Source organism: Pseudophryne corroboree, chromosome 5 (genome assembly GCF_028390025.1).
Source record: "Pseudophryne corroboree isolate aPseCor3 chromosome 5, aPseCor3.hap2, whole genome shotgun sequence".
Lineage (NCBI taxonomy): Eukaryota > Metazoa > Chordata > Amphibia > Anura > Myobatrachidae > Pseudophryne > Pseudophryne corroboree.
In genome coordinates, this window is record NC_086448.1 from 695,501,081 (window position 1) to 695,519,458 (window position 18,378).

Consider the following 18,378-nt stretch of genomic DNA (forward strand, 5'->3'; position numbering starts at 1 on the left):
ATAATAAAAAATAAATAGTAATATTTTTTGCACTTGCTTTCTAAACAATATATAAAACCGATTCCTCTACAGTAATAAAAAATGTATTAAAACGGATTATATATTAAAAAAGCAGTTACTTGGAGTGGAGGGTCATACAGGATCTCCTGTATGACCCTCCACTCCAAGTTAAGCTGTTTTTAAAAAAACTTCTAATTCAATTTCTATTTTATGTCTTAATATATTTTTATAACTGCTTTTTTAATATATAATCCGTTTTAATACATTTTTTATTACTGTAGAGGAATCGGTTTTATATATTGTTTAGAAAGCAAGTGCAAAAAATATTACTATTTATTTTTTATTATTGGCAAAATAAATTGTTATTTCTTTTTTACGAAAAAAAGAGTTTTTTCTTAAATCCAGTCCACTATATACATCACCTTAGTCCGCTAAATATTTTTGGTATTTAAAAACACCAGTTGGTCGCCATCACCCCTATCCACCCATATTCATCTTAAACCTATTCAGCACCTTACCAATGCTGAAAAACTTTTTAGGGGACGGCTGACACCCTTTTTTACCTATAAGGGAGTGTTTTTTACATATAAACATATATTTTATTTTCAGGTGTTGTTTTCCCTCACACGTGGCGCTATACTCCTATTTCTATATATATATATATATATAGTAACGTTCCTCCATCTCATGTGCTGAACGCTCTATTTGAGAAAGTCTGGGTCAGCCCTGACAAGATGGTTTCAAATCCCCAAGAGGATTCCGGGTGTTTATTCATTTCCCGCCGCGGGCAGAATAAAGTGGTATTCACCCCCTGCTCTGCACGGGGCCCTGTCACAAATACAGCGGATCGTATGCAGGAATCTACGTTGTATTCTAATTATGTAACGGGTACGTTACTTAGACCTGCCATTACAGGCGCAGGGGTGAGTAGTGGTTTCAAAAAATGGTAGGATGCCTTGTCATCCGATATAGATAGCCTCGACAGAGTTGGGATACTCCTTATGTTGGGTCATATCAAGAACGCTGCAGCATACTTATGTAAGACTACAAGGGATATTGGGCTTTTGGGTTCACTGGCCAATTCCATGGCGGTCTCGGCTAGGAGGGCGTTGTGAATTCACCAATGGAATGCTGATGCTGACTCCAAGAAGAAATGGAGCCTCTTCCCTATGAAGGTGAAGCCTTGTTTGGTGACGGCCTAGTTAATTTAATCTCGGCAGCTGCCGCAGGTAAGTCAACCATCTTGCCCTATGTTCCCTCACAACGGATGAAGTGCATCATTATCGAATGCAGTCATTTCGGCTCAATAGATACACAATAAGATTCCCCTTTCTTTGCAGGTAGAGGAAGGAGAAGAGGGAAGAGGTCCGCAGCCTCTTCAAGATCACAGGTGCAGAAATCATCTTCTATTTCTGCCAAATCCACCTCATGACGCTGGGGCTCTCTTGCGGGAGCCCGCACTGGTGGGGGCACGTCTAAAAACTCTTCAGTCAGTTCTTGATTCATTCGGACCTGGACCCGTGGTTCTTACAAATGGTGTCCCAAGGGTACAACCTGGAGTTTCAAGACGTTTCCCCTCACCGAATTCTCAAATTGGCCTTGCCAGTTCTCCGGACAGGGAGGTAGTATGCGTCGCAAGCAAGGAGTCACAGTTATCCCGTACTTGGACGATCTCCTGATAAAGGCGAGATCCAGGGACCAGTTGGTGCAAAACAATGCACTCTCCCTGACAGTTCTTCAACAACATGGTTGGCTCCTAAACTTGCCAATATCACAGTTGGTCCCAACGACGCGGTTGTCGTTTTTGGGAATGTAACTGGACACAGAACTACAGAGTTTTTCTTCCAGTGGGAAAGGCTCTGGAGATCCAGAGTCTGGTCAAACAAGTTCTGAGACCAGCAAGAGTGTCAATCCATCAATGCATTCAGTTGCTGGGGAAGATGATTGCGGCCTACGTGGCCATTCAGTTTGGCAGGTTCCATGCCAGAGTGTTCCAGTGGGTCCTGTTGGACAAGTGGTCCGGATCCCACCTACACATACACCGGAGGATAATCCTGTCTTCCAAGACCAGAATCTCACCCTTGTGGTAGCTGCACGGCTCTCACCTCCTAGAGGGGCGCAGGTTCGGGATCCAGAACTGGATCCTAATGACCACGGATGCTAACATCCGAGACTGGGGAGCAGTCACACAGGGGGAAAAACTTCCAAGGAAGATGGTCAAGTCAAGAAACTTATCTCCACATAAACGTTCGGGAGTTAAGGGCCATTTACAACGGCTTTCTACACGGAACATCTTCTTCGAGTTCTACTGATTCAGTCGGAAAATGTAACAGCAGTAGCATACATAAACCTTCAGGATGGAACGTAAAGCAGAGCGGCAATGGCAGAAGCCACTAAAATTTTCCGCTGGGCGGAAAAACATAGAAGCGCTCTATCAGCGATATGCATTCCAGGAGTGGACAACTGGGAAGCAGACTTCCTCAGCAGACACGATTTCCATCCAGGAGAGTGGGACCTCCACTAAGAAATCTTCGCAGAGGTGACAAGTCGTTGAGGAGTTCCTCAAGTAGAAATGATGGCATCTCGTCTCAACAAGAAGTTTCAGAAATATTGTTCCAGGTCGAGGGACCCTCAAGCAATTGCAGATCATAGGAAGAACAAAGATTCGAGCAATCCTCCTTGTTCCAGAGTGGCCAAGGAGGGCTTGGTATCCAGATCTTCAGGAATTTCTCATAGGAGATCCCTGGCCTCTTCCTCTGCGCGAGGATCTGTTACAGCAGGGGCCGTGTGGTTTTCAAGACTTACCGTGGCTGCGTTTCACGGCATGGCGGTTGAACGCCAAATCATAGCCCGTAAGGGGATTCCCAGTGAAGTTATTCCCGCACTTATTCAGGCTAGAAAAAGGGTTACGTCTAAACATTACCACGTATTTGGAGAAAATATGGTTCTTGGTGTTCAATCACGTTGGTTTGCACCTTTACAAAAGGTTGAGTTGAAGTTCCTCACTTGGAAAGTGGTCATCCTGTTGGCCTTGGCATCTGCAAGGCTGGTGTCTGAGTTAGCGGCCTTGTCTCACAAGAGCCCTTATTTGATCTTCCGTGAAGATAGAGCAGAATTGAGGACACGTCAACAATTTCTGCCGAAGATGGTTTCATCTTTCCACATGAACCAACCTATGGTAGTGCCTGTGGCTACTGACGCCTTCGTTGAGTCTAGGTCTCTGGATGTGGTCAGAGCTTTGAAAATTGATGTCACCTGAGCGGCTCAGATTAGAAAAACAGAGGCTCTGTTTGTCCTGTATGCTTCCAACAAGATTGGGTGTCCTGCTTCCAAGCAGACCATTGCGCGCTGGATCTGTGGTACGATTCAGCCAGCTCATTCCATGGCAGGATCGTTACCGAAATCGGTGAAGGCCCATTTTACTAGAAAGGTGGGCTCGTCCTGGGTGGTGGCCCGGAGGGTCTCGGCGTTACAGCTTTGCCGAGCAGCTACCTGGTCGGGATCAAACACTTTTGCTAAGTTTTTTATAAGTTTGATATCCTGGCCGGTGATGACCTCAAGTTGGTCAATCGGTACTGCAGAGTCATCCGCACTCTCCCGCCCGTTTTAGAGCTTTGGTATAACCCCATGGTTCTAATGGTGACCCCAGCATCCTCTAGGACGTATGAGAAAATAGGATTTTAATACCTACCGGTTAATCCTTTTCTCTTAGTCCGTAGAGGATGCTGGGCGCCCGTCCCAGTGCGTAATGTATCTGCAGTTATCAGTTGTGATTACACACATGTTGTGTTAAGGTTCTGTTCAGCATGTTGCTGCATTTGTTCATGCCGTTGGCTTGTCTTCTGTTGAATGCCACGTTCTGCGGCATGCTGGAGGTGTGGGCTGGTAAGATGCTCACCTTGGTTTAACAATAAATCCTTTCCTCTAAATGTCCGTCTCCCTGGGCACAGTTCCTATAACTGGAGTCTGGAGGAGGGGCATAGAGGGTGGAGCCAGTTCACACCCTTTGAAAGTCTTAAAGTGCCCATGTCTCCTGCGGATCCCTTCTATACCCCATGGTTCTAATGGTGACCCCAGCATCCTCTACGGACTAAGAGAAAAGGATTTACCGGTAGGTATTAAAATCCTATTTGTTCTTTTTTTTAAACCTTTTCATACTTAACGATCCACGTGGACTACGATTGGAACGGTAATTTGTGCCGAGCGGTAGCGGAGCGAGGCACCTTGCCCGAAGCGCGAGCCATGCGAGGGGACGTGGTGCACTAATTGGGGTTCCCAGTCACTGTACGGGGAAAACAACACAAAAACCCCCATAAAAAATGCATGTCGACCTTTTGACCTGTCGACCTAGACTATGTCGACCTAAAGATCCTGTCGACCTAGAGACCCACTCAACCAATAGTGGTCGACCTAGACACTGTCGACCTAGTTACTATCTACCTTCCATAGCACACCCATTGGAGGTTGAAGGGTTATTAAGGAAGAAGAGAAAGGAAAGAGCCTTTAAGGATATTGACGAGAATGTGTAGAAGAGTATGGGAACCATGAGAGTTGTGTGTCTCAGAGCCTGATGGCCTGGAAGTTTTGTAGCAGGATGGGTTTGTCAAAGGTGTCAAAAGCCACAGTGAGGTAGAGGAGGATAAGATTGTAGAATTAACCCTTAAATTGGCGTACAGAGGTTGTTAGTTACCTTGGTGAGTACAGTTTTAGTGGAATAACCTGCTCAAGTAGCTATGAGGTATGGAGGTGGCTATTACAGTTGTAGAAAGGGTTTCTTTTGAATGCTGGAGACCAGCCACATTTGAAAGATGATGAAAGTTACCAGAAGGGAAAGATAGGCTGACTTGGAGGGCAATGTGGGAGCAAGCTTAAGGAGTGAGATACTACAGGAGATAAGCGAGTATAGGATGGACTGCACACCCTTATAGCCAAAGACATTTCAAACTTACATGTGATTTTGGCAGGTTTAATCTTTAATATGCATTATTGTTTATAAACCCTATACAAGGCAATGTTAATAGTCTTAATAATAGTGATGCTTCCCTCTAAATACTACAAAAAGAAAAATACAGATTTGTCCTCATACAGCTAGCCTCAGTTCACCATGTGGTGCAGGATTCCTGGTGTGAGTGAGCCGTCCTTTTCGCGTAAATATGCATCTTAATAGTGATGTGATGCAACAATACCACCTCATGAGTCTGCACTGATTAATATGATATGCGATATCTGATTATCTGTGTGCTCTGAATCTGTATACGAAAAACAACAGAACTTGGCGCGTAAACAAGTTGCTGCATCGTGGCACTTCATGTACAGATTCAGATCCAAATGAGTGCAGTCTCTTGAAATGGTTTTGTTGCATCAAATTACGAGAAAGACCAACATTTGCGTGAAAAATACACTCTGCGCAAGCCGAGTCATGCAGAACCTGGCACAGCTACAGCAATCCTCGTATGTGTACACGTCTGTAGATTGGAAAGACACATCTGGAAAGAGAACCACCATAAACTGTGTCGTCTTCTGGCCATAATATCGACTCCAAGGGGTGCATTTACTAAAAGTACCACAATTATCAGCATTGTGCTGGAAGAACACGGTAATATTATTAGTTGCAATACCACTTGTGGTTTTTGATATTGTTGTTGTAACTTATATGGCAAGACAGGAGATAACTGGCTTTGAAAAAGCCATCGCTTCGTAACTAAACATGCAGGATGTCATCCAGTTTGGCAGTCTATGTGGGAGGGAGCAGTGCTTTCTACATCTTGTACTTACACTAAACACTCAGGAATCATTATTATTCAGTTCAAAACAACTGCATATTACTGTTCCTGGTGGACTCACTCTATGCAATTTATTGTAGATCTTGAACCAGTCCCTACGCATGGTCTTCAACACCCTGGGAGGGTAAGTAACCACTGATAAATTATACTGCAATATTCCAGCTGTTGTTAGTACTTACTTTACTGTTACTTATGTGATAGTCTGTACAGCATGTACAGTGATGGTGGAGAAATATGGCTTGGAATCTAGCTACATAGAACCCTGTACTCAAACCCATAGCTCTACGGATTACTTTCATATTCCCTTCACTTGTGTTTTTCTCTCACCACAGCTGAAGGATCCCTTGAACACGTCTATGCTGGAGTCAGAGAGTACTTTTATAGGTAATGTCATGACTTTATCTGAATGTATTGCATCTAAGGATTTTATATGTATTTGATATATTTATCTCTTAATTTGCAACATTAATGATGTTCTTATTACGGAAAACACGTGGATCAGCGGAATAGCCGGCGATCCGAGTGCTTGTGTTGGAAATGGGGCCAAATCCGACAAACTCAATCTGACTTGAAAACAAGTCGGATTGAGGTGAGGAGACGGGGAGCGGTTCGGCGGGCTACGGGGATTGAGGATGAGAGGTACCTTGACGGGCGTCTCCCGGCCAGGCACCACACACCATGCAGCGCCTCCCCCCCGACCCCACCCCACCCCCAACACCCCCGCCACCGCAGACATCCCCTCCGCTGGCAGCTCCTTCCACGGCCGTCCAGCTCCCCCCACTGGCCGCCGCCGTCCTGCTCTCCCCGCCGCCGCTGTCAGCGCACCCGGCAGTCGCTGACAGCAGCAGCAGGACAGGACCCCGGGTACGGCCAACTCCGACAGTTGGATTTGGCCTTCCATTGAATAGCCTTTTTCGGATCCATTCCGACAAATGCATGTCGGAATGGATCCGACACCTATTGAATACACACCATAATCCGTGCATATTTTGCATCAGGTGTTGACACCAGCAAGAGAACCGCCATTTGACATGCAAATACTTGTTTGGTCTAGGTCAACTCAACCATACTTAGCCTTACACTTCCACCACCCTTCCCTTCCCCAGTCTGTCTTTCTAAGTGTAAGGAGTCATAGGCGCAAGATGCGATTGAATCTACATATGGGCAGACTGTGCACATGTACAGTACAGAAGAGCTTACCTCCTACAGTACATGATGCCCTTGGTGTCTTTCCTGGTTCCTAAATAAGATATGACCATTGTATTGAAAAATCTATTTTTCTCTAACGTCCTAGTGGATGCTGGGGACTCCATCAGGACCATGGGGATTAGCGGCTCCGCAGGAGACAGGGCACAAAAATAAAGCTTTAGGATCAGGTGGTGTGCACTGGCTCCTCCCCCTATGACCCTCCTCCAAGCCTCAGTTAGGTTTTTGTGCCCGTCCGAGCAGGGTGCAATCTAGGTGGCTCTCCTAAAGAGCTGCTTAGAAAAAGTTTTTAGGTTTTTTATTTTCAGTGAGTCCTGCTGGCAACAGGCTCACTGCATCGAGGGACTTAGGGGAGAGAAGTGAACTCACCTGCGTGCAGGATGGATTGGCTTCTTAGGCTACTGGACACCATTAGCTCCAGAGGGAGTCGGAACACAGGTCTCACCCTGGGGTTCGTCCCGGAGCCGCGCCGCCGACCCCCCTTGCAGATGCCGAAGATGGAAGAGGTCCAGAAGCAGACGGCAGAAGACTCTTCAGTCTTCCTGAGGTAGCGCACAGCACTGCAGCTGTGCGCCATTGTTGTCAGCACACTTCACACAGCGGTCACGGAGGGTGCAGGGCGTTGGGGGGGCGCCCTGGGCAGCAATATATAATACCTTTTTATGGCTAAAAATACATCACATATAGCCCTTTGAGGCTATATGGATGTATTTAACCCCTGCCAGATCTCACAGATTCCGGAGAAGAGCCCGCCGAAATAGGGGGCGGGGCTTATTCTCCTCAGCACACAGCGCCATTTTCCTGCTCAGCTCCGCTGTGAGGAAGGCTCCCAGGACTCTCCCCTGCACTGCACTACAGAAACAGGGTAAAACAGAGAGGGGGGGGCACTTTTTTTGGCGATATTAATATATTTAAGCTGCTATAAGGATACAACACTTATATAGGGTTGTTCCCATATATATTATAGCGCTTGGGTGTGTGCTGGCAAACTCTCCCTCTGTCTCCCCAAAGGGCTAGTGGGGTCCTGTCTTCAATAGAGCATTCCCTGTGTGTCTGCTGTGTGTCGGTACGTGTGTCGACATGTATGAGGACGATGTTGGTGTGGAGGCAGAGCAATTGCCGGTAATGGTGATGTCACCCCCTAGGGAGTCGACACCGGAATGGATGGCTTTGTTTATGGAATTACGTGATAATGTCAGCACATTACAAAAATCAGTTGACGACATGAGACGGCCGTCAAACCAGTTGGTACCTGCCCAGGCGTCTCAGACACCGTCAGGGGCTGTAAAACGCGCCCTTTACCTCAGTCGGTCGATACAGACCCAGACACGGACACTGAATCTAGTGTCGACGGTGAAGAAACAAACGTATTTTCCAGTAGGGCCACACGTTATATGATCACGGCAATGAAGGAGACTTTGCATATCTCTGATACTACAAGTACCACAAAAAGGGGTATTATGTGGGGGGTGAAAAAACTACCTGTAGTTTTTCCTGAATCAGAGGAATTGAATGATGTATGTGATGAAGCGTGGGTTAACCCAGATAGAAAAGGGCTAATTTCTAAAAAGTTATTGGCATTATACCCTTTCCCGCCAGAGGTTAGGGCGCGCTGGGAAACACCCCCTAAGGTGGATAAGGCGCTCACACGCTTATCAAAACAAGTGGCGTTACCGTCTCCTGATACGGCCACCCTCAAGGATCCAGCTGATAGGAGGCTGGAAACTACTCTAAAAAGTATATACACACATACTGGTGTTATACTGCGACCAGCCATCGCCTCAGCCTGGATGTGCAGTGCTGGAGTGGTCTGGTCGGATTCCCTGACTGAAAATATTGATACCCTGGATAGGGACAGTATTTTACAGACTTTAGAGCAATTAAAGGATGCTTTTCTTTATATGCGAGATGCTCAGAGGGATATTTGCACTCTGGCATCGAGAGTAAGTGCGATGTCCATATCTGCCAGAAGAAGTTTATGGACACGACAGTGGTCAGGTGATGCGGATTCCAAACGGCATATGGAAGTATTGCCGTATAAAGGGGAGGAATTATTTGGCGTCGGTCTATCGGATTTGGTGGCCACGGCAACTGCCGGGAAATCCACCTTTTTACCTCAGACCCCCTCCCAACAGAAAAAGACACCGTCTTTTCAACCGCAGTCCTTTCGGTCCTATAAGAACAAGCGGGCAAAAGGACAGTCATATCTGCCCCGAGGCAGAGGAAAGGGTAAGAGAGGGCAGCAAGCAGCCCCTTCCCAGGAACAGAAGCCCTCCGCGGGTTCTGCAAAGCCCTCAGCATGACGCTGGGGATTTACAAGCGGACTCAGGAGCGGTGGGGGGTCGACTCAAGAATTTCAGCGCGCAGTGGGCTTGCTCACAGGTGGACCCCTGGATCCTGCAGGTAGTATCTCAGGGTTACAGGTTGGAATTCGAGAAGTCTCCCCCTCGCCGGTTCCTAAAGTCTGCTTTGCCAACGTCTCCCTCAGACAGGGCGACGGTATTGGAAGCCATTCACAAGCTGTTTTCTCAGCAGGTGATAGTCAAGGTACCCCTCCTACAACAGGGAAAGGGGTATTACTCCACGCTATTTGTGGTACCGAAGCCGGACGGCTCGGTAAGACCTATTCTAAATCTGAAATCTTTGAACCTGTACATACAAAAATTCAAGTTCAAGATGGAATCACTCAGAGCAGTGATAGCGAATCTGGAAGAAGGGGACTTTATGGTGTCCCTGGACATAAAAGATGCTTACCTGCATGTCCCAATTTGCCCTTCACATCAAGGGTACCTCAGGTTCGTGGTGCAAAACTGTCATCATCAGTTTCAGACGCTGCCGTTTGGATTGTCCACGGCACCTCGGGTCTTTACCAAGGTAATGGCCGAAATGATGATTCTTCTGCGAAGAAGAGGCGTATTAATTATCCCTTACTTGGACGATCTCCTGATAAGGGCAAGGTCCAGAGAACAGCTGGAGGACGGAGTAGCACTAACCCAAGTAGTGCTGCAACAACACGGGTGGATTCTGAATTTCCCAAAATCTCAGTTGACCCCGACAACACGTCTGCTGTTCCTGGGAATGATTCTGGACACGGTTCAGAAAAAGGTGTTTCTTCCGGAGGAGAAAGCCAAGGAGTTATCCGAACTTGTCAGGAACCTCCTAAAACCAGGAAAAGTGTCTGTGCATCAATGCACAAGAGTCCTGGGAAAGATGGTGGCTTCTTACGAAGCAATCCCATTCGGCAGATTCCACGCACGAACTTTTCAGTGGGATCTGCTGGACAAATGGTCCGGATCGCATCTGCAGATGCATCAGCGGATAACCTTATCGCCACGGACAAGGGTGTCTCTTCTGTGGTGGTTGCAGAGTGCTCATCTGTTAGAAGGCCGCAGATTCGGCATACAGGACTGGGTCCTGGTGACCACGGATGCCAGTCTGAGAGGCTAGGGAGCGGTCACACAGGGAAGAAACTTCCAGGGAGTATGGTCAAGCCTGGAGATGTCTCTTCACATAAATATACTGGAGCTAAGAGCGATTTACAATGCTCTAAGCCTGGCAAAACCCCTGCTTCGGGGTCAGCCGGTGTTAATCCAGTCAGACAACATCACGGCAGTCGCCCACGTAAACAGACAGGGCGGCACAAGAAGCAGGAGAGCAATGGCAGAAGCTGCAAGGATTCTTCGCTGGGCGGAAGATCATGTGATAGCACTGTCAGCAGTGTTCATTCCGGGAGTGGACAACTGGGAAGCAGACTTCCTCAGCAGACACGATCTACACCCGGGAGAGTGGGGACTTCATCCAGAAGTCTTCCACATGATTGTGAACCGTTGGGAAAAACCAAAGGTGGATATGATGGCGTCTCGCCTCAACAAAAAACTGGACAGGTATTGCGCCAGGTCAAGAGACCCTCAGGCAATAGCTGTGGACGCTCTGGTAACACCGTGGGTGTTCCAGTCAGTGTATGTGTTTCCTCCTCTGCCTCTCATACCCAAAGTACTGAGAATTATACGGCAAAGGGGAGTAAGAACGATACTCGTGGCTCCGGATTGGCCAAGAAGAACTTGGTACCCGGAACTTCAGGAGATGCTCACGGAAAATCCGTGGCCTCTACCTCTAAGACGGGACCTGATTCAGCAGGGACCGTGTCTATTCCAAGACTTACCGCGGCTGCGTTTGACGGCGTGGCGGTTGAACGCCGAATTCTAAGGGAAAAAGGCATTCCAGAAGAGGTCATTCCTACACTGGTTAAAGCCAGGAAGGAGGTGACTGCACAACATTATCACCGCATTTGGAGAAAATATGTTGCGTGGTGTGAGGCCAGGAAGGCCCCCACGGAGGAATTTCAATTGGGTCGATTCCTACATTTCCTGCAAACAGGATTGTCTATGGGCCTCAAGTTGGGGTCCATAAAGGTTCAAATTTCGGCCCTGTCGATTTTCTTCCAGAAAGAATTGGCTTCAGTTCCTGAAGTCCAGACTTTTGTAAAAGGAGTACTACATATACAGCCCCCGGTTGTGCCCCCAGTGGCTCCGTGGGACCTTAATGTAGTTTTGGATTTTCTCAAATCCCATTGGTTTGAGCCACTCAAATCGGCGGATTTGAAATATCTTACATGGAAAGTAACCATGCTACTGGCTCTGGCTTCAGCCAGGAGAGTGTCAGAATTGGCGGCTTTATCGTATAAAAGCCCATATCTGATTTTCCATTCGGACAGGGCAGAACTGCGGACGCGTCCTCATTTTCTGCCTAAGGTGGTGTCAGCGTTTCACCTGAACCAGCCTATTGTGGTGCCTGCGGCTACTAGCGATTTGGAGGATTCCAAGTTGCTGGACGTTGTCAGGACATTGAAAATATATATTTCAAGGACGGCTGGAGTCAGAAAATCTGACTCGCTGTTTATACTGTATGCACCCAACAAGCTGGGTGCTCCTGCTTCTAAGCAGACGTTTGCTCGTTGGATTTGTAGCACAATTCAACTTGCACATTCTGTGGCAGGCCTGCCACAGCCTAAATCTGTCAAGGCCCATTCCACAAGGAAGGTGGGCTCATCTTGGGCGGCTGCCCGAGGGGTCTCGGCATTACAACTCTGCCGAGCAGCTACGTGGTCGGGGGAGAACACGTTTGTAAAATTCTACAAATTTGATACCCTGGCTAAAGAGGACCTGGAGTTCTCTCATTCGGTGCTGCAGAGTCATCCGCACTCTCCCGCCCGTTTGGGAGCTTTGGTATAATCCCCATGGTCCTGACGGAGTCCCCAGCATCCACTAGGACGTTAGAGAAAATAAGATTTTACTTACCGATAAATCTATTTCTCGTAGTCCGTAGTGGATGCTGGGCGCCCATCCCAAGTGCGGATTGTCTGCAATACTTGTACATAGTTATTGTTACAAAAAAATCGGGTTGTTCTTGTTGTGAGCCGTCTGTTCAGAGGCTCCTACGTTGTCATACTGTTAACTGGGTTCAGATCACAAGTTGTACGGTGTGATTGGTGTGGCTGGTATGAGTCTTACCCGGGATTCAAAATCCTTCCTTATTGTGTACGCTCGTCCGGGCACAGTATCCTAACTGAGGCTTGGAGGAGGGTCATAGGGGGAGGAGCCAGTGCACACCACCTGATCCTAAAGCTTTATTTTTGTGCCCTGTCTCCTGCGGAGCCGCTAATCCCCATGGTCCTGACGGAGTCCCCAGCATCCACTACGGACTACGAGAAATAGATTTATCGGTAAGTAAAATCTTATTTTTTTGTTTAAGGAGAAGATGGAGAACCATATACTGCCATCGCTGAGCCATTGCCTTCAGCCAGAGAGCGCAGGAGACACAAGCACAATGCCTTGGACTTTGATGTAAGATACTGTAACTTGAATGAGATACAATTGAAGATTATGATCTGTTATTCAGTAACTCGTTCCTGTTAAGGTGTGCACACACAGAGATCCTTGTTATGCCCGATTTTGACTATGCGATTTCCCTTGAACTCCCCCAGAGCCGAGATAGCACAAATTTTGCCTATCTGTACTTTTCTATTTGGTCTATGTACGATTTTGACTAAGTGCCCATTTTGACTGTACCTTGTACTAGATAGTCAAGATTGACTTGCCTGCAGAGTCTGTCTATGCTTGCGATACCAACCCTGCGGAACCGCGCATCGGGATTGCATCGATATCGCAAGCGGCATAACACCTTCGGATTTGCACTAACTTTGTACACACCTTTACACAGATATCTTCGTTATACTTGTCAGCTTTTTTCAGTCTTGGCTGTTTTCAGTGGCCATTTTTAGGAAATACGTAGTGATTAATGAAGTTTATAGCTGGTCGTGAAGGTTGGTGAACTGGATTAGGTGCTTGGATCACTAGTGTAGGCATCTAACACTGAGGTCAGTGTCTGGATATCCTGTAATGTGATGTACGGGTGGGCTCAGGACGTATGAAGGCCGACTGCACGTAGTGATTTGACACTACAGTTAATAAGAATTTTCTTTCTCTCCATGATTTCTAAAATGTATTCACTCTTGACAGCCAGTACTATTAGTGTTGTATTATAAAATCAAGCAACATCTAATGCACAGATTGAGACAACCACTCCATGAATGAGTGGGTGGGAGATAGAAACTGCACTGGATGCGACCCCTGATTGAACAGGAGAGGCAATCATCCAACTAGGTGGTATGTTCTTCTTCTCATATAACTCAGCACTAAGTGGCAACTATCATCAGGTGGGGTCCTAGAGGTAGAACAGTCCATCATTGGGCCCTGTGTCCCTAAAGAGCAGGAGCATCTTCTTTTTGAGAGCAGAGTGAGGGCCTCAGAGTAGGGATGGAGACATGCCATTGGTGGACCTCATAGCAGCCACGCCCCTGCAGTTTCACCATTGCCTAGAGGAGGTGCTACCATTGCTTTGTTAGACTTGGTGCTTTGAAAACAAATTGCCGACCTCTTTAAGTATGTGTTTATTGAATGGTTAAACAAATTATCTGATGAGTTTTAAAGGACCACATTTCTATATATTCACAGAATGAAATTTCTCCTGTGCCTCCCTTACCCTTACATCAGCCGGACCGTTTCTCCGTGAACTCGGCCTCTAGCTTCAATGTTGATGAACTGCAGACAAGGAACGAGGAGCGACTTAGAAGGCTAAATAACCTCCAGAAAAGCAGAGTGAGCATAGGTAGGAATTGCACCACGGTTCTTCATGATGAGACTCAATATCAACCAGAAACAACAACATACATATTTTGTGGAGGAGAATGACCTCTGTTGCTAATAGTATTCATTGCAATAACATGAAACTGCTAGGTGGTGCAAATGATGGGAGCGACAGATCCTGGTAAATAATTATAGTGTAGTGCTGAAGTGTAAACTATCTTTTTTTTACAACAAAGAAACAATGTTTCTTTTTTCTAACAGATCCACACATTTTTTAGACCTGTCTGTAATGTACTGTTTCTTTGCTAAATTGGAATTCTTGCCTTTTAAGATGATTCAGATGGCTTTGGAAATGCAGAAGACATCTTGCAACAGTACCCTACAAAAGCTAACGAGAGACCTCATTCGGTGGATACGGTGGCGACCGAACCATGGATGCGCCCTGGCACATCGGAAACACTCAAAAGGTTCATGGCTGGACAGACGAGCCAGGATAGACTGACTAATGACAATGCCTTAACCTTTAACTGGCAGGGCCTGTCCACCGCGCATGGCTAATGGTCAGTAGTGTAAGCGGTGATCTGAGACATTTTAACCTTTACATTTCCCAAAATGAGCTATTACTCTGTCTTTTGGGAGGACGAGAAGAAAAGCACAATTGTTACTTTAGCATTTCCATCTCCTGTCTCAGATCTCACCACTTAGCACAGACCTGACTGTGCCTTTCTGTCTTAATAGAGGAGGTTGAATGTTGATCACTAAAGCACTTTCCTTTTATTGTTGCTTATAATGAATGTAGCAGAAAAAATATATTTCAAATAAAAATGAAGTTGATAGCTATTTTTGTGAAGTGAGTTTCAGGAGAAAAACTAGACAATGAACCTTTTTAAGTTTTTTCCAGAGTGTTCTGATTTTCCGCCTTTGTTCTTGTTACCCTCTGTTGCTGCTACAGAGCATGCACAGCTCGGAGCAGAAGCATGACAACTGATCCTTACTGTCCTGTAACTAGTGGGAATGGAGTATGTAACTGTAACATGTAAAGTGCTCCTACAGGCACCAGATCTGTGTGTAGACCTATAGTATATCTGCTAGAGCAGCATGTGTGAGCCATGAGCTGTGTGCTTCTCTCTATCTACATCTGGGTGCTGTCTGACAACTACCTTGATGGAGCCTATAAGTTGTACCATGACCGTAATATAGCAGTGGCAGCTATTCTGATTCTCATGAACATTAATTCATCCCGCAATTTGCTAGGAGACGTATCACAAAAGCCTTAGGTGGTCATTCCGAGTTAATCGCTCGCTAGCAGTTTTTAGCAACCGTGCAAACGCTATGCCGCCGCCCACTGGGAGTGTATTAGCAGAAGTGCGAACGAAGGGATCGCAGAGCGGCTACAAAGTTTTTTTTTGTGCAGTTTCAGAGAAGCTCAAAACCTACTCAGCGCTTGTGATCACTTCAGACTGTTCAGTTCCTGTTTTGACGTCACAAACACACCCTGCGTTCGCCCAGCCACGCCTGCGTTTTTCCGAACACTCCATGAAAACGGCCAGTTGACACCCAGAAACGCCCACTTCATGTCAATCACTCTGCGGCCACCAGCGACTGAAATGCATCGCTATACCCTGTGTGAAACTACATCGTTCGTTGTAATAGTACGACGCACGTGCGCATTGCGCCGCATGTGCAGAAGTGCCGATTTTTAGCTTCATCGCTGCACAGCGAACAAATGCAGCTAGCGATCAACTTGGAATGACCACCCTAGTTCCCACTGAGTGCATAGGCATTGCTGGGAGTTATAGTGCGACACAACCTGGAGAACCACTGGCTGCACACCTCTCAGCAGTATTGTATTTTGATTGCAGGTCCAGATGCCACATACTTAAAATGCAGTGGGACACACATCTGACTATATATTGCCTCCAAAATTCTGTAGGAAATGTTTTATCAATTCAGATATCAGCCGGACCAGGGTGTGTTCACCAGTCTCTGGTGCAAGACTGTCTCCCAGATTACTCATAGGCTAATACCAGCTTTATGGTGATAATTTATTTATTTATGTACAAACATGTTTCACAATTTGTTTTATTTTTTTGTTGTGCACTGAAACAATTTGTTTTTTACTGTTTTCTTTTTTATGTGGACTCTAAAGGATGTTGTAATGAAGTACATTTTCTAACGTAATAAAATATATTTTATTAACTTGAAATAGATGACTGTCTTCTTTTTTTAAATGGTATGTCGTTGGCATCCTGACGTATGGGATCCCGGCGGTCAGAAGACCGGTGCCGGAATCACGACAGCTGACGGAATGCCAACACCAGTGTCCCAACAGTCAGAATTCCAAATGTAATTATGCCGGAAGGGTTAGGTTGTGTGTGTGTTTGGAAACAAACGATCAATTGTCACTTACTCCCATACGGGTGTAGTATGGTATGCCGGTGGCCAGGCTCCCGGCGACCAGTATACCGGCGCCGGGAGCCCGACCGCCGGCATACCGACAGCGTGGCGAGCGCAAATGAGACCCTTGCGGGCTCGCTGCGCTCACCACGCTGCGGGCACGGTTTCTCCCTCCAAGGGGGTCGTGGACCCCCACGAGGGAGAATATCTGTCGGGGTGTCGGGATTCCGGCGCCGGGATCCCGACAGTCGGCAACGTAAAGACCACCCCTCCCATACATTACCAGACTTTCATTCCAACCAGCCAGATAATGGTATAGTGTGTACCTAGCTTTATCATGGTCAGCAAGGTGAACTGCTTCCCTTTGTGAAGCACAGAAACACAGCTTACTATCGCCAGCTGTCACTCAGGCACTGGAATGAAGGAGATTGCTCAGACAATGAATAGTGTGATATTCTTGCAGATCATTTCTTTTTCATCCACTAAGGGTCACTGGAGTACTCTTGGGATATGGACGGTGTTAGCAGGACAAGCACTGAATATTTAAATTCAGTAACTCTCCTCCCCTCCATACTCCCATAATACCTCAGTGTTTTTTCGGTGCCTCACATGTATAGAAGCACAAAGCGTGGAGCTCCTCCACATATTTTACTTTTATTTTATTTTTATTTTTTATACTTTTTTTCTACTTGCAATCCCTTCCCGGCTTACACAAAGAAGCTCTGGGTCCGGGATTACAGAAGCTGCTGCGTGCAGCTCTTGGCGTGTCGGTCCTCACAATAGGAGCACCCTCACAGCCACAAGCAGCTCAGATAACTTCAGCTGAGACTGCAGAAAGGACTGAACGGTAAGGTAATGCTTCTATTCTCTTGACCTCTGCCTCCGCCTGCCAAGAACGCAGCCAGAGTGCTCGTCGTGCCGTAACTAGTGACGCTGAAAGACGAGAACTGAGCTGTCAGACGTCCGTAGAAGCTGTACGTAGATAATCAGCAGCTTCACAGATTTGATCAGCGAGAAGTATAAGGTGGTCATCTTGTAGGGCGGCCTGAGTTCTGTTATCCATACAATTATCGCCTTAGTTACCCAAATGCCAACCAAACTCAGTCGAAGCAACACCCCTGCGGCTGTATACATCGACTTTAGCATAGCTTCTAGTTTACGCTCTGACGGGTCTTGAAGCGTAGTAGCAGTTGGTACTGGAATGGTTAATTTATTTATTTTTTGTACGTTTTGACACAGACAAATCCACCGTTGGCGAATTCTCCCATGTAGATGTCACTGACTGTGGAAACGGGTAACTATGCTGGTCTAATTCACCCTTTTCATATTCATCTTGCGCAGTTAGGTCTGGCATAGAATCGTCAGGATTGCAACATAGCAGAAACTGGTAAATTATAAGGCAAATTATAACTGGTAAATTATAAGCTTTCGAATCGCTTCAGTTCGGAATATTCACTCACGTCCTTTTCAACTGGATGTGCTCGCACAGTGGTCAGGCTCGCATCTGCAGATTCCGGTTGTCTCCACGGGCCAGAGTATCTCTACTCTGGTGGCTCAAAGTACACAATCTAACCGCAGGGAAACGGTCCGGCGTCTGCAATTGGACAATTCTAACGACGGACGCGAGTCTCAGAGGTTGGGGAGCTGTGGTCCAAAATTGTCAGCTCCAGGGTCTCTGGGCGGATCACGAAAGATTGTTGTCGATAAATGTCCTGGAACTCCGGGCAGTTTACAACGCGCTGCGACAGCAAGTGCACATGCTCCTGTCTCAGACTGTCCAGGTGCAGTCAGACAACGCGACGGCAGTCGCATACATCAACAAACGAGGAACGAGAAGCCGCATGGCC

General features: G+C 46.7%; 1 protein-coding gene across 7 annotated transcripts in view; it reads left to right on the top strand.

Annotated features, from left to right (window-relative positions):
• CSPP1 (centrosome and spindle pole associated protein 1) overlaps positions 1-16,340 on the top strand; it is a 295,997-nt gene extending 279,657 nt beyond the window's left edge. For all 7 annotated transcript variants that reach the window (XM_063923860.1, XM_063923857.1, XM_063923863.1 and 4 more), the window contains 5 exons: positions 5,864-5,907; positions 6,116-6,167; positions 12,741-12,832; positions 14,003-14,156; positions 14,466-16,340. In XM_063923860.1, the coding sequence (XP_063779930.1) occupies positions 5,864-5,907; positions 6,116-6,167; positions 12,741-12,832; positions 14,003-14,156; positions 14,466-14,692 (569 nt within the window). In that variant the 3' untranslated portion in view covers positions 14,693-16,340. The remainder of the gene's footprint in view (positions 1-5,863; positions 5,908-6,115; positions 6,168-12,740; positions 12,833-14,002; positions 14,157-14,465) is intronic.
• Positions 16,341-18,378: the final 2,038 nt, after the last annotated feature.